We start from the raw sequence: 15170 nt of genomic DNA on the forward strand, positions 1-15170 counted from the left end.
GGCAAGCTGAAGACATTCCCCACATGACACCCTCCCTCACACCTCTAATTTGCAAATTGGCGAGTGTGTGACTTGCCTCGTGTTGGCGGTGCATGCCCAAGCCCTGCCGATCGGCCACAGGTATCCACGGGTGGCGCGGCAACCCTGTGGCATCGGCAAGGCGTGCTGGGGCCACCAACGACAGGACCCGGTGGGGGCCCGAACGAGAGCTGGCACTGCACCTGGAGAAAGAAATTCTACATTTACTTACGCACTCACTTCATGACAGTCTCCTAACTGAGCACTTTGTGACCCATCTGCAGATATTCCGGCAGATCCCTGCGGTGTAAAACTCTCTGTGCAGAGCCAGATTCTTCAGTCCCATCGAAGTGCCATAATGTTCTGCCTTGCGCATATATGGTGATGGTGGTACCGGTGCTAGTGATGATGATGACCCGCATATATACTAAAGAACACCAAGTCGGGCCAATTGGCCAGGAATAATTCGAAGCCCGCGTGATGGCTCATCCGCTAATGCATTGGCTGCTGAACCAAGGACACGGGGTCCATCTCTGCCGTGGCGTCCGTTCAGGACAAAAGACGGCCATGTGTGGAGATTTCGGTGCACACAAGAGCGTGATCCCCAGATCCCAGAGCCTTCCACCCCCAACATGTGTGGAGTGATAGGCAGAGTGATAGGGAAGCAACTTATTAAAAGAGGTATCGTCAACCTCTGCTTCATCAATGCCTTGAAGAAGTCTTGCGAGCACTAAATGGGCCAAAGCTTTGCCAAGCAGACGGTCCGCTTTGCCAAAGCTTTGCCAAGCAGACAGGGAACCCAACTCATGTTATGGTATCGGTGGCTGAGTGCACACTCAGGAAGTCACGCATGAAAGAATGTGCTGATGCGCAACCGGCAACGGAGAAAAGCAAGGTGGCGGTGATCCCGTACCTGCATCGCTTGTCCCATAATCTCAAGAAGACAGCTTCTCGTTCCAACATAAAAGTTGTTTCTTTCTGCTCCCGAGAAGCAAGGAAAGCTCAGCCGATTGTCAAAGCCTAATAGCTCGGCTAAGCCCTCATGCAAAACAAAGCACAGGAATAAATTTGTTGAATGCACCGAACGTGTAGTGTGCCCGATTCCGCTTTGTTGCAGCAAGGTTTATGTGGGGGCAATCGGGCAGATGCCTGAACGAACGCCTAAAGGAGCATAGCTACAATGTTCGTAATTATAATGGGGGCTTTCTTGATTTACACTGCAAAATGTGTGGTTGTTCTCCTGCCCTCTTTGAGAAGTGTGTTGTGGCCATGCACTGACACCCCCTTACACACGAACTTTTGGAAGCTAAAGCCACCGCTGATTTGGGGGAACGTTGCGTTTTTAAACCCTCGGTAGCTCTCGGGGTCAAAGAGTAAGGTAAAACCTGTGAATTTTTTGGACCGGAGCGTCTGTCTATCGCGCATGCGTTTTCTGCTTGCCCTTGAGTGCATCTGGCAACTTTCGATCTGTAAAGGTTTTATCGGTGTACTTGTACTGCAAAACTTTATCGTTTTATTATCGCGGTTTCATATGTGTTGTGAAATTGACTACATCCTGGTTGGTTCATATGAGGCACGTTGGCTGGTAAGCGCACTATATATGTGGTGGTTGGGTTTTTTTGTGTCATTACTGTGTTTCTGTCCCTGGTCTTCTGCTGCACTTCGATACTTCGCTATGTACCAACTCGCCCAAACCAATACTCTGCATCCTAAAAGAGGTTACAGCCCACAGAAACGAAGGCACATGAAGGGAGAATGACAATACACAACAGACTACAAGTGAAATTTTATGCAAAGAAGCTGCACGTACCTGCGTAGTCGCATCCCATGGGAAAGCTAACAAAACCAAACACAAAGCCATTCTGGCGACTGACCGCTACACAGTATGCTTTTATTATTACAGTGTATAATACCGCTTATAGTGTGTGCGGTGGGAGCGTTGAAAATCTGCACTATAAGAGGTAGCGCACTATAAACGAAAATTGTGCGAATTCAATCATATCGCAAGCTACTTTTCAATCATTCTTTGTTTAAAATTACTCAAACAACACTTAACAACCGAGGTACAGACTTTATTTCGTCTTTTTTTTTTCCCCATTAAGCACTGCTGCACGGTCTTCCAAACTGTGAGCGCGGCTTAAGCTTATACATTGTGTTTGTTTTGATCTGCGTTTTTTAGCATCTAGGAGAATGGACGCCGCAGAGAGTGAAGCAGCCTGGCTTGTGCCGGCAAAACAACGTGATAAGAACGGAAGCCAGATTTTTATTTCATCCACGCCTTCCGTTTGCAAAGCCGAAGGCAGTTGCATATCAGCAGAAGGTACAGGTAGTGGAAACCTCCATTTGTCGCGGTTCGGCTCGCTATCTTCAGATGTTCAAAAAGCAGAAAGCTGGATGCTCACCTGCACAGAATTCTGATCCCAACATCTTACAGGACCCGGAGGAGGGGGGGCCTCGCTATGTCTAAAGACTCTTTAGTAAGAAACAATAAATATGTTTAGTCTCTCTCTCTCTCCCTCGCTATCTTCACGTGTGCGCCGAGTGCAAAGGCAAATGTGGTTATCACGCGAGTGCAAATGGAACACGCGAACTAATGGGTGCCCGTTTTTTTATTTTCAGTGTCCAAGTTAATGGAGAGAAAGGAGCTTGGGCTGCATCAGATAGCTGAATTTATGAATCTTTTTTCTTTGTTCTTTGCGACCCTAAAACGGTGCCCCAGCTACGCCGGCCGATGAGCAAATCTCCCCAAAAAATGCACTATGAACGGTATTGTGCCTCGGGCAACTGCATTATAAGTGGTACGCTTATGCGTTGAGTTCTATGGGAGGCCTACCGGCGGCCGGGAAAACCCGCATTGTATCCGGACCTGCACTATTAGCGGTTACGTTACAAATGATGTACATTCTAGCGTATGATGTCTAGCGTATTTGCAAACCCCTTGAGCTGCGTTACAGCAGCCCATGATCTCAACAGCATTCCTGAAGTCATATCTGTAGAGACCGGGTCAGGCTAGCTGGATAAAAATGCCCCTCCGTAACTTCTCATGCTCCTTTCCCTCAATCACCCGTGTTCATAACACACTACGTCCTTTGGTCTAGATGCGTTGCTCGCTCCCATTGCTAGGGAATGACCCCTAAAAAAAGGATGGGGAGTGCGAAACACGTGCCATACACCAGCAGCGAGTTAGCTCCGCTACACACCACCCCAACTCCTCGACTGGTTTTCTTCCTCACGATGACTCCTTGATGTCGGTAACATGAAATATTTCAATGCGCCCCTGTTCAAGACAGTGCACAATACAGTGGAATCTCGATGATACGGTTCTGGGTGATACGAATTTCGGAATTATATGAATTTCTGAGAAGTCCTGGCATAATTGCATTGTTTGCAATGGGAAAAATTTCGGCTGTTCCGAACGGACCTACGCAGCCCAGCGGACGATGCGAACAAGCCGGTGAGGCGCCTGACTGCCAAGCGAGCAAGCGACAGTGACGTAGGGACTGTCTCTCCCCTCTCTATTGCTTTTTCTCCAGGAACAGCCGGACTGTTGTTTTCTGCTCACGAAAACGTGCGCGCACACTACAGGCATGCTGTCGCCACTGCGAATCCACCCGCACGCTGCACGCGGTGCATCCGGCAGTGGCAACATGGCGGCGGCTTCGGCCGCAAAGTGGTGCAGGGCACTCGAGCGACCGCTTCTAACCGCTCTTTAAAATGCCACTCAAGTCGTACACGAAGTTGCTTGTGCGGTAAAGGAAGTGATAATGTGGGCGAAAACAGTACTATAAAACATCATCCGCACGGCTGCTGGAAGCGCCCATGAAATATCTCCCGGGGTGGTAAGCCTAAACATCTTGCGCACAGCCAGCCTGCTGTCTCGAGCACTTCAAAACTGCCTCCGTGATGCGCACGCCTCCCCATTGGCACAAGTCGTCAGGCTCCTCCCACTGCCCCGCACGTCATTTTCTCAATGAGACACAAGCAGCCTTGGGTGCAGAATCGTTGACACGGGCGTGAAAGAATCGCACGCGCAACGCCAACGCGCATGAATCGCGTACAAAAATGCGCCATGCGGTTCTCGCCTTGACTGTTGCGACGAGTAGTGCGCTTAGGCATTGCGAGTGAGGAGACAAAAGTCCAGGAAGAACTGCCTGGCAACATGGAGGTTAAAAAAAAGCAGAAAAACATCACGGATTTTTTCACACGAAAGTAAGAAAAGAAATAACTAAAACTTAATTAGAGCTCAATTTTTTGGTCTGTGCTTGCCCATAAGAATTTTGGATATGTTTTTCATGGTCCCGCGAGATTTGTATCATTGAGATTCTACTGTACATGGTTAGTGGACTAGAAACCTCTTAAAACTTTCGTGACCAAGCCTATTCCCATCGTTAGTATGTTATCGAAGAATATAAATTCAAATTTTGGCTCTCCGAGCACTTCTGGACCGCTAACGCCATCCAAATGGTAAAGGAGGAGGTATTTTACCAGTTTTCCTTTCGAGATTCGCTTTTCCGCCGCGGGGAGATTTTTAAATGTCCTTCCCCGGCGGGGAGACGAGCTCACATGGTTTCAGTTATGGCATCGCCGCAACTTGCCGATGCTTCGCGCCAACGACGAATTCTGACAGATTGCGATGTATGTGAACTTGAATCAGTGCATGATGATAGTAGCAAAGACATGGAAGATGACTTCGATTTGTCAGACTTTACTTGGGACAGCGATAGTGCGTCAAGTCGCCCCGGACTGTCACCGAATGTGTGCAAGGCAACAGTTTCGCTTTCTTCTCCGGTCGCTCCATCGCGGGCACACACTGTTGTAAACAGATCCGGCCCAGTTCTAAAGGGCACAGCTCTTATCTGTGGGGTGTCGACTTCGTTTCGGCTGCACAGAGAGTCAAGTTTTCTTCCCGAAGACTGCCCGGAGTTCTGTTTGTGTTTATATTTATATTTCTGTACGTAAATAACTTTTGTACTTACACTCCTCATATTTGCAGTATTATTCTACACACCTTTTATGTTAAAAGTGTATATTTCAAATTGCTCTTATGTCTACCGCGTGCAAAGTAGCATTGAGGTATGATAAATTTTTGTTGATAAATTTTTCTTCTTTGTGTTAATTTCTTTTTGTTTTCACAATTTTTTGATAAAATTCCTAATGCATCTTTTGTTTGAAGTTGCTACTGTTGGAAAGGCCCATTCTTCCTCTATCATTTCATAACTTACACTTTAGTATCCATCATTTTATGTGCTAGGAAAAAAATATTTCCTGGACTTCACAAAAACAACCGGAAGGCACTAGTGTTTATATAATTGTATGTATGTAAGAAACTTTTGTACTTACAAGGCTCATTTTTGCAGTATACTTTATAAGGGCCTTACGTTCAAATTGTATATTTCAAATTTTTTTGTGCGCCCTGTGGAAAGTGGCACTGATGTTTTCATCAATTTCTTTCTGTTACTTTTTTGTTTTGATAATTTTTTATAAAATTTGTAATAAATCTGTTGTTAGAAATTATTACCGTCAGAAAGCTGTATTCTTTCTCTGTCATTTCGTATCTTACACTTTAGCTTCACTCATTTTCCGTGGCAAGAAAAAAATATTTCCTGAAACACCCAAAACAACCGATTTTTCCACGGTCACGAAAGTGTTAACAAGCCACGACGCAAGAGCGTAATTGCTAGAGATTTCAACCTCAATAATCCATAAGTTTTACCAAAACGGGACAGAAAGGATAGATAAAAGTACAGGCATTTCAGGTTTCAGCAAAAACAAAAAGGAATGAAGCAAGTATGACAGATCGGATAAACTGCATAAAACATAGAGGCAACTTCAGACAATAATGCTGAAAGATACTGCAATGATAGAAATATTCCACACACAATTGTAAAATTTCCAGTATTAGGGGAAAAAAAAAACAGGGTGCGAGCCCCCTCATGGAGACAACAAAAATCCCACGTTGCTCCTCCTCCAACCCTTACTTTGAGCTGCTAATGGAATGCCAAGCCCTTGGCTATAACTCCTCTCAGCTTCACTTGACTGTATCTTCCAATCCCTAAGCAAACGAACCATCAATCACTTACGGCGCACAGTCGCTCAACCTGAGCATGTCTCTTAGGAAGCCATGACTCATGTTGAGACCGGGGCAGGAACACTCGGTCCCAGAGGGGCTACTCTGCTCTGGAACACAGGCGCCGCTTTATCCCCCAATGTCGGGCTTCGGTCCGTCCATGTCTGTGGCCGCCCACGGCTTCTCTCCGACACGGACAACTGGAAGCCCACAGAGCAGAATGAACAGGCTTGAAGGAAATCGGTCTATACTAGACAGCCACACATATACACAAACATTTGTGTGTGTGTGTGTGTGTGTGGGGGGTGCATGCATGTCCATGCAGGAATGCGAGGGTAAATAAGCACAAGTGGGGGGAGGGGAGCATGCATGTCCATGCAGGAATGCGAGGGTAAATAAACACAAGCAGTGTATATCACCACACTGAAAGCCATCGATCATATCTCCGCCACACAGATGCGTGGCGAAGCTCACAGCGCCTAACGAAGCCCCTCCCATCACTGTCCTCTTCAGGTCTGCAGGACAGGCTTCAGCTTCGGCTCACAAAGCTACACTTCCGTACGGACGCACTTGTACTAAAGTCTGGCGAATTGAAGTCGTCTTCCATGTCTGTGCTGCAAGCATAATCCACAGATTCGAGCTCAGAATCGTCATAATCCGTCGAAATTAGCCGCTTGCATGAAGCATTGGCGAGAGGCATCGATGCCATAACCGAAACTACGCGAGCTCATCTCCCCGCCGACGAAAAATCCCCCCACCGCAGTGGATAAATGAAACTCAAAGCAAAACTTATGAAATACTTCCTCCTTTGCCCTTTGGATGGTGTTAGCTGTCCAGAAGTGCTCGGAGAGAGCCAAAATTTAAATTTGAATTGATCGATAATATCTATTCATGGGAATAGATGCAGCCACAAAAGTGCTAAATACATTACATTGCTCAGTCTTTTCCTTGGGCTCCAGAAGTCCATAAGCAGGCACTGTCACGAAAGTGTTAAACACAGTACAGTGTTCGCTCCCTTCCTTGGCTCGAGAAGTCCTTCAGCAGTTCGGGAGGTCAAGTTCTAAGCTGTGTGGTCAAATAAACAGACGGTGCTCAATCAATCAACAGCTCCATAAGCCATGAACAGAAAGCCAGTAGTCAGAAGATACTGCTTGAAGCATATCAGCTGTGATGGCTGCGGGCACCGTCCATCATATAGGTAGGTGTCAGTAAGAGCAGACCCAGCTTGGACAAACAGGCCCAGAGGAACACGATAGCTTCATCTCAGGGGGGATACAGAACAATGGCTTTGCATTCAACTCCTGGAAATAATGGACACCGATGGAAGACAACACGGCCCCAACGAAATTACAGCATGCTAACGGCAATCGCGTTGTGACCCCCCCCTCACCCATCTGATTTGCAAAATGGCTATACTCGGTTACAACTCAAGAACGGCACCACCTCATGTAGTGTATCACTCCGCCAAAGCGCCAGTCCCGTGATGTCAGTGCGCGCGCGTTTTGAAAGGGGTTTGCTATGAATGTGTGATATCGTCTGCCTTGTCTCACGCAGTTTGTTTGTCGTCACTGGAGTCGTTTATAAGCATATTAAGTCCAAAAAATCACGGGAATGGCTCACGCCATGTTCAAAATATTCCCAATAACGCCCTACTTGCGCCGCGCGGAGAAACATCCGGCTACGGTGATAAGGCACAGCGACAACTTCCGGTGCCGTTCTTAAGTTGTCACCGAGTATAGTGCTCGACTTGCCTCATGTTGGTGGTGCATATCCAGTCCTGCTGGTGGCAGCAATGTCCCTGCCAAACGACCACAGGTGCCCACGGGTGGCGTGGCAACAATGCGGCGTCAGCAAGGCGTGCCGAGGTCAACCACATACTACAACCCGGTGGGGGCCTGAATGAGAGCTGGCACCGCCCCTGAAAAAAAATTTTGTTCACTCACTCACTTCCTCCCTCATTCCACTGGTCCCCCAACTATACTGGCGCCCCGAACTCACAGCTCGACGCCCCTATCACATATTCCGAACCCCATACCGCAGTCCAAGCACTCCGACGCAACGCTGCCCTGTTCAAATCACTAACACTCTTCTCCACCACCTTACCGAAGCCGCCATCGAATGTCTCGTACAACTATTCAACCACCATTGGGAACACCACACCCTTCCACCTGCCTGGAAACATTCCAATATCACACTTATACCTAAGCCTGGCAAACCCCCATCCATCCACAACCTCTGCCCCATATCCCTTACATCCTGCCTGGGCAAGCTCTTCAAACATGTTCTCCAAACCAGAATGAACTCATACCTGGAGAGTACCCAGGCCTATCCACCTAACATGCTTGGCTTTCGCACGAACCTCTCCACCCAAGACGCTCCCCTTCAACTACACGACTTCCATCTTCACCCACCCCAACGCGATCACACGTCCCTCCTCTCCCTTGATCTCCAAAAGGCCTCCGACAACATCTCACACCACAGCATCTTAGAAGCCATCTCACGCCACAACTTAGGCACCCATTTCTACCACTATGTATACAACTTCCTCTCTGCTCGCACCGCCACCATACGCCTCAGACACACACAATCAGCTCCTTTCACCATGCCAAACAGAGGCACCCCGCAAGGTGCTGTTCTATCCCCCGTGCTTTTTAATCTAACACTCATACCCCTTGCCCGCACCCTCCTCACCATTCCCACTCTCCGCAGCACGCTTTATGCAGATGACATTAACCTCTGGGTGCCCTCTGGCTCCGACTACCATATTGAGACAACTCTGCAACTTGGCCTCAACACAGTTATCCACCATATCGAGCCCCTCGCTCTTAGCTGCTCTCCCCACAAATCCACCCTTTTCACATTCCTCCCGCCCCACTCCAAACCACCACCGAGTCCTCCTATACAGCTTTACATCTGCTCTACCCCAGTCCCCCACGTCTCACAAGTCCGCCTCCTGGGGCTTACTCTTACCCACAACCGCTCCCCAGTGCTCACCCTCCCATAGATTAAATGATACACCACGCAGACTACACACCTCATCCGGCGTATCGCCAACAAACAGCACGGCCTCAATGAGCAGGATCGTCTACGGCTAGTGCACAGCTTTCTCATTAACCGTCTTATGTATCACCTCCTTTACCTTCGTCTCACACCCACCCAACTTAACACACTTGATGCCCTTTTGTGGAAAACCTATAGACATGCAGTACTCCTTCCTCCGTAGGTGCCCACAATACCATCAGAGAGCACCTGGACGCTCACCACACGTCCCAACTCACACGACTAGCCTCGTCTCCAACAGGGCACTACATCCTACAAGCTGTTCACACCACGCCCCCCCCCCCCCCCCCCAATTCCCTACGCCTCCCACCCCCATACCAGCTCACATTCACGCACACATTAAAATCTGCCCTCTCCCTAGACACATGCACCCCACATACCATGCGGCTCGACAGCATGCCCGAGCAGTCGCCCACTCCCACAAATACCCCCCAGCGTCACACACCCTCTACACTGTCGCCACTCCGTACCCCAACCGCCCCGCGCACTGCATTGCAGTCATCGGGCATCACTCCCCTCACAGTACAGCCACTGCCACCATTCCACCCTCTAACACCACTACGGCGGAGGAGGCGGCTATTGCCCTCGCGATTTCCCAGCACCCCACCCCCCTCTACATCCTCTCCGATTCGCAGACAGCCATCCGCCATTTTCTCCGGGGCAACATCTCCCCACAAGCCCAGAAAATTCTGACCACCCATCCCCCAACCGACACCGTGTGCCTCCTGTGGACTCCCGCCCACACAGGCGTAGGCGCTAATGAGGTGGCGAACGTACGTGCTCGTGAACTAGTAGACCGGGCACCGCTTCATCTACGCCTACACGCGGTGCCCCTTTCGGTAGCCCTGCCGGGCTCCTGCATTACAAGGACATCACCCTCCACTACCGCCTCCTCCGCCGCCAGTGCTCTCCACCCCATCCCCAACTCACCTTAGACGCAGCTCACTGCCTGCGCGTCCTCCAGACCCACACCTTCCCAAACCGCACTCAGCTCATTCACACCCACCCACACCTTTTTGGCTCCCCAACATGCCTTGCCTGCGGGGCCCTCGACACGCACTATCATTCTTTGTGCGAATGCCCAGCACACCCCTTTCCCCTATTCCTTTCCCCTCTCTCTGGGAGCCGGCGCTGCACGACCCGGAGGCATCGAGTCAAGACTTGGTGACCACCCGAGCCCTGGAGGTCACGGCGGCCCTGTGGACCGCCCCCACCACCCTCGCCTAATCCCTGAGCATAAATAAAGTTCTCTCTCTCTCTCTCTCTCTCTCTCTCTCTCTCTCTCTCTCTCTCTCTCTCTCTCTCTCTCTCTCTCTCTCTCTCTCTCTCTCTCTCTCCCCCTCCCTCCCTCCCTCCCTCCCTCCCTCCTGAAGGCCTCTGAATTGAGCCCATCATGACCACTTTGCGAATGGTTTGGAAAAAAACGGCTGCAAAATACACTTTGGGGGCCATCCCAGTGTACGAGAGTGCAATTCTTCAGCCAAGATTGAAACTTGCCCTGTAGCACAGAGGTGTGCTGAGCTCACTCAAAAGCCAATCCCACTTCGCTTATCCAGATTGAAAGTGCTTGTGCAACATAGGTATATTAGATGTGTCCCCTTGTAAACAAGCTATGTTTCACTGCTTCCTTGTTTAGAGGATAAAATACTGAACATCCTGAAAGGCCAACACAAGAGAGTAATATACAAGCCAGGAAACAGGCAGGAAACTGCTGATCCTATCGGACTCGGTGCTGTCCTGTCAGTTTTCTGCCTCGTGTATCCATCTCTTGTGCTGCCCTTTCAGGATAATCAACAGGTACCAACCTACGCAAACGTTCATTCTTTTGTGGAAATACTACCAAGAAAATGCACCTGTTTTGTTTCCCATACACCTTGAATTACCACCCGACAACTGTGCATCTGAAGCGCTCACGTGCATCAATTTATATATATATATATTTTTTTCATAAAACTAATAGCTCTTTCTGGGTAGCCTGGCTGTTGTCAATTTGCACTCACAGCTGCCAGAGAAGTTCCCACAGCACACCTACACAAGAACCTGTCAGAATATATTTAGAACATCCATGATATTTAGTGCAACATCAAGCACAAGTGTTCCAACTGCCTTACATGTCGACATACATACACAAGCACACACACGCACACAAAAACTGATCATATAAAGCATGCCACTTTGTTGGTGTCAAAAAGAGCACTACAGAGACAAAGAATGCACACGCTAAAATACTCGCATCAGCTTTGTGTTCCCCTCTGGTTTTTGAGCTTTTTCATCATCCACTATCGTTACTGTCATAACAATAACCTTGGGTCATTATGTAAACATACATTATGTAAACCAGACTGATTGTAGGGTTTAACGCGCCGACGCAACGAAGGCGATGAGGCGCGCCGTAGTGGAGGGCTCCGGATTAATTTTGACCACCTGGGGATCTTTAACGTGCGCCGAAATCTTGTACACACAGGCGTTTTTGCTTTTCGCCTCCATCAGAAAAGCGGCCGCCGCGGCCGAGAATCGAACCCGCGACCTCGTGCTCAGCAGCGTAACGCCTTAGCCACTGAGCCACTGCGGCGGGTACTATGACCAGACTAATGAAACAGTTCATGATGTATACATGTGAAGATGAGCCTTTGCGCGGGGCAGCCAGGCACAGAACATGTTCTAAAGATAACACGGCCATGCCTCACAGGAGAGCAGCTTGCATGTCAAGCAGACAAACGTACGCCACATTGCTAATATCAAGCACGCTCCCCAAGCCCTCAGCCCACAGGTCCCACCTTTCATATCCACATGTTCCATTATTACCAGATAAGCAGGCTGTACCGCATCAAAGCTATCAGTGAGTTTTTATGTAGTGGCTCAAGAAAGCGCACTCGAGAAGAACATGTCACGCAAATACCACTTAGCAAGAACAAAAAATAAGCACCACCATAGAAGAGTGCTGTGAACCGTTTTGCTGAATCAGACGTGCTCTGTGGTCCAGCGTTCGCAATGCCAAGGGGTTTCAGACGTAAGCCGTAACCACATGGACGCGAAATCACGCGTCGTGCGAGCGTCGGCGTCATTCAGCGGCAACGCGCGGACCCACAGGAGAGGGCGAGTAACCGCATGAGACCGCCGAAGTCGCGCGCCAGTCGCTGCGTCGGCGTTGCTGGACACGTATGCAATCCTGCTGAAGCCGTTTATGAGCAGGTACTGTCGATTCTTGAACTGCAATTATTAAGACCCTAGCTTTAGCCCCCCCCCAAAAAAAAAAAAAAGAAAATCACTTGGCGTCTTAATTCATTGCTAAGTATGTTGGCGGGCAAATATTGAAATGCTGCGAAATGTATCTCAAGTCAGAACGGTCAAATCTGAACAAAGTAAGATAAGATGATAAGCAAAGATGCACTTTGCACAACTGCTTTACTTGCTGCTTGATTTAACCTTCATGTTATGTACCGACTGCACTTTCATGAATTCAAAATGAAAGCAAAAGAAATTTCAGCGCTGCCTTGATGCTCAGGTTACCGTCGAACGTGATTTGTAGGTTAAAACGCGAGGTACTCTGGCACCCTGTGTGTACCCCGTAAAAAAAACAAGTCAAAACCTCACCGCGGGGAAAAAAAAAAAAAAAAATCACCGCGGCTTTGTGCGGATTCGAACCACGGACTTTCAAAACAGAAGTCCGGCACTCAATCGCTTGACCACGCCAGGCGGCCGCGAAGAATTTGGTATACTAACCGAGGCTGCCCATGAATAGTCTCAGGTGTGCTTTGTTTTGGTTGTATTTGAGAGATTTGAGCAGTGGTAACACTTGTTTATTGCGCACCGATCTTGGAGCCGAGGACAATAATGCTACTGCTGCAAGCGATGTAACCAAGAAAAGCTATCGCACATCCCCGACCTTCCCTGCGCAAGCCACGGTAGCTACGAATGGAATGGAATGCGCCACTAGAATTCTGGCGTTGATAACGCTTGCTCCTCACGCCCCGATCTTGTAGGCAAGCCACTTTATGCAGCAGTGAGACAGCTGAATCAGATTAAGGAGCAGTTTTGGGAGCAGCAAAATCTCGATTTTGGAGCAGAAGAACCTTGATTTGGAGCAGAAGAACAACATTTGTTATGTCACCTGAGGAGCCTAAAAAATCAAATTTTTGGCAACTCACGGGGAAAAAGTTCACTTTTTAATCGGTTTTGAGCGTACATAACACTGAAACAACCTTTCAATGAAGTTCTTTCTACCAGAGTATCAACAGGTATGAACTGCACTACCTTTTTACAAACCATTTTCAAATTCTTAGTCTCTATGCATAGATAGCGTGGAGTGCCACTGAAAATATCGAATCGAAAAACTAAGCAATCGTAAGGCATTTTCATTATGTGAATGCCGAAATTGTTATTTTTGTACTTTCAGACTCGGCTTTACGCACAAGTGTAGAACCCCGGCAAAAGTTGTGCAAAGTGAGGCGACAGTCGTCGCACCCCACCAGGCCTCCTATTCAATTCCCAAGGTGCATGTTCACTGCGATCGTATATTGCGTAATGTTGGTATGTTTAGCGGCCTCCCTCTTCGCATTAAATTTTAGTTCAGATAAATGAACCATTATGACTAGTGTGAAATACTAGCCCATCCCGCTATTGTGACACTGCTTGAACATTTTGTGGCAATGTAGCCTGTTGTGTCGATCGTCCCATTCCCACCGCTTGCCAGCTTGGCGTGACAGGCAGCAATAACTCAGCATTTTATGACACCGCAACGAGTCCGAAATTTCACTTCAAGCATGAACCGGCCTCATAGTCAAGGCCGAAACACGGAGAATTCGCGAGCGCCATGTTGTTTTTGATGAACTCCTGTCTTTCGAGGCTAGCAACTTCCCGCAACAGATCAAACGACTAAATGTAAACCCAGCCACCCCCATCACTAAAACCAACGCAGAAATCGGCGAAGAGTGCGCACTCTGCCTGAACCACAAGCAACTGTTTCGCCCGGCGGCCACTTTTCACATCTTCACCACACCAAGATGGCGGCGCCCAGTAAATGTCGTTCCAGAGATACTGCGCTCCAAAAATTGCTGTTTTTCATCAACTTGCACAAGTAGCTGGACGCCTCAGTACACATAGGTATTTTTTCTACAGGACACTGCATTGGCTTTTGATGGAAAAACTAAAAACGTGTAGAATATAACATGTGCAACCCGACATGGTGACTTTCGAAAAAACTATCTTGGGGGCAATTTTATACGGGTTTTTTATTGAATGATCAATAAATTAAACCTTTACAAACAGCATCACTTTCGGGGTGCTGGAAAATTATGCTGTCAGTAATCATTTTCCCCACCGAAACTGACGGGAGCGTTAAAATCCAACTCTCAGACTGTTTTCGAGCATTTTGGCGCAATACAGTTAAACCTCGATGTAACGAACTTCAATGTAACGAAACCCTCGATGTAACGAACCACGGAATTTTTCGTAACTTCAAGTGTATGCACACCATGTATTTTCACCCTCTGTGTAACGAAGTCCCGTTTGCCGGAATTTCAGTGTAACGAAGTTTCATGGAGAACTAGGCACGAAATTTAAGTTGTAGAGGTATATTTTGGGAGACGCAAGCGCCAAAATGGGGTCTCGATAAAACGTGAACGGCAACACGGGCCGCCCAATGCCGCGGATGCAGCGAGCCACGGGTCTGTGAGCGAGCCCCTTGCCTGCAAACTGCGTGGCAACCCAGCAAACCACGAAAGTCCATAGGATATCCACAAATGGTCACAATATCCAATGTCATTTTGGGACATTCATGTGATGTCCATACAATGTTTCACCCAAGATCATCTGCTTGCGGACATCCATGCGATATCACTGCAGGTGTGTTATTATAACATCATTATGCGATATTGCTAGGATGTCCACTAATTTACATTTTTTCTCACACTGAGAATTCGCACTCATAGCGCAGTGTACATATGGGGCCCCAGCCACACAAAGTGTGTCTTAGTTCAAATCACCCCTCATCCCCGTCTTTCCTTAAGCTTCGAAATATTTTCTG

At 48.3% G+C, this 15170-nt stretch overlaps 1 protein-coding gene across 6 annotated transcripts in view; it reads right to left on the reverse strand.

Annotated features, from left to right (window-relative positions):
• Nucleotides 1-15170, reverse strand: part of LOC144155217 (uncharacterized) — a 108936-nt gene that overhangs the window by 34734 nt on the left and 59032 nt on the right. For 4 of the 6 annotated variants that reach the window (XR_013319528.1, XR_013319530.1, XM_077686537.1 and 1 more), the window contains 2 exons: nucleotides 6099-6285; nucleotides 77-221 (listed from right to left, as the gene is read on the reverse strand). Coding sequence is in view for 3 of the 6 variants with exons in the window: in XM_077686537.1 (XP_077542663.1) it covers nucleotides 77-221; nucleotides 6099-6148 (195 nt within the window). In the remaining 3 variants the exon portion in view is untranslated. Of the gene's footprint in view, nucleotides 1-76; nucleotides 222-6098; nucleotides 6286-7836; nucleotides 8004-15170 lie in introns of those variants that run through there. The other 2 variants (XM_077686536.1, XR_013319529.1) reach the window with 2 other exon arrangements.

Source organism: Haemaphysalis longicornis, unplaced genomic scaffold (genome assembly GCF_048455015.1).
Source record: "Haemaphysalis longicornis isolate Haplotype H1 unplaced genomic scaffold, Haemaphysalis longicornis Haplotype H1 scaffold_1, whole genome shotgun sequence".
NCBI lineage: Eukaryota > Metazoa > Arthropoda > Arachnida > Ixodida > Ixodidae > Haemaphysalis > Haemaphysalis longicornis.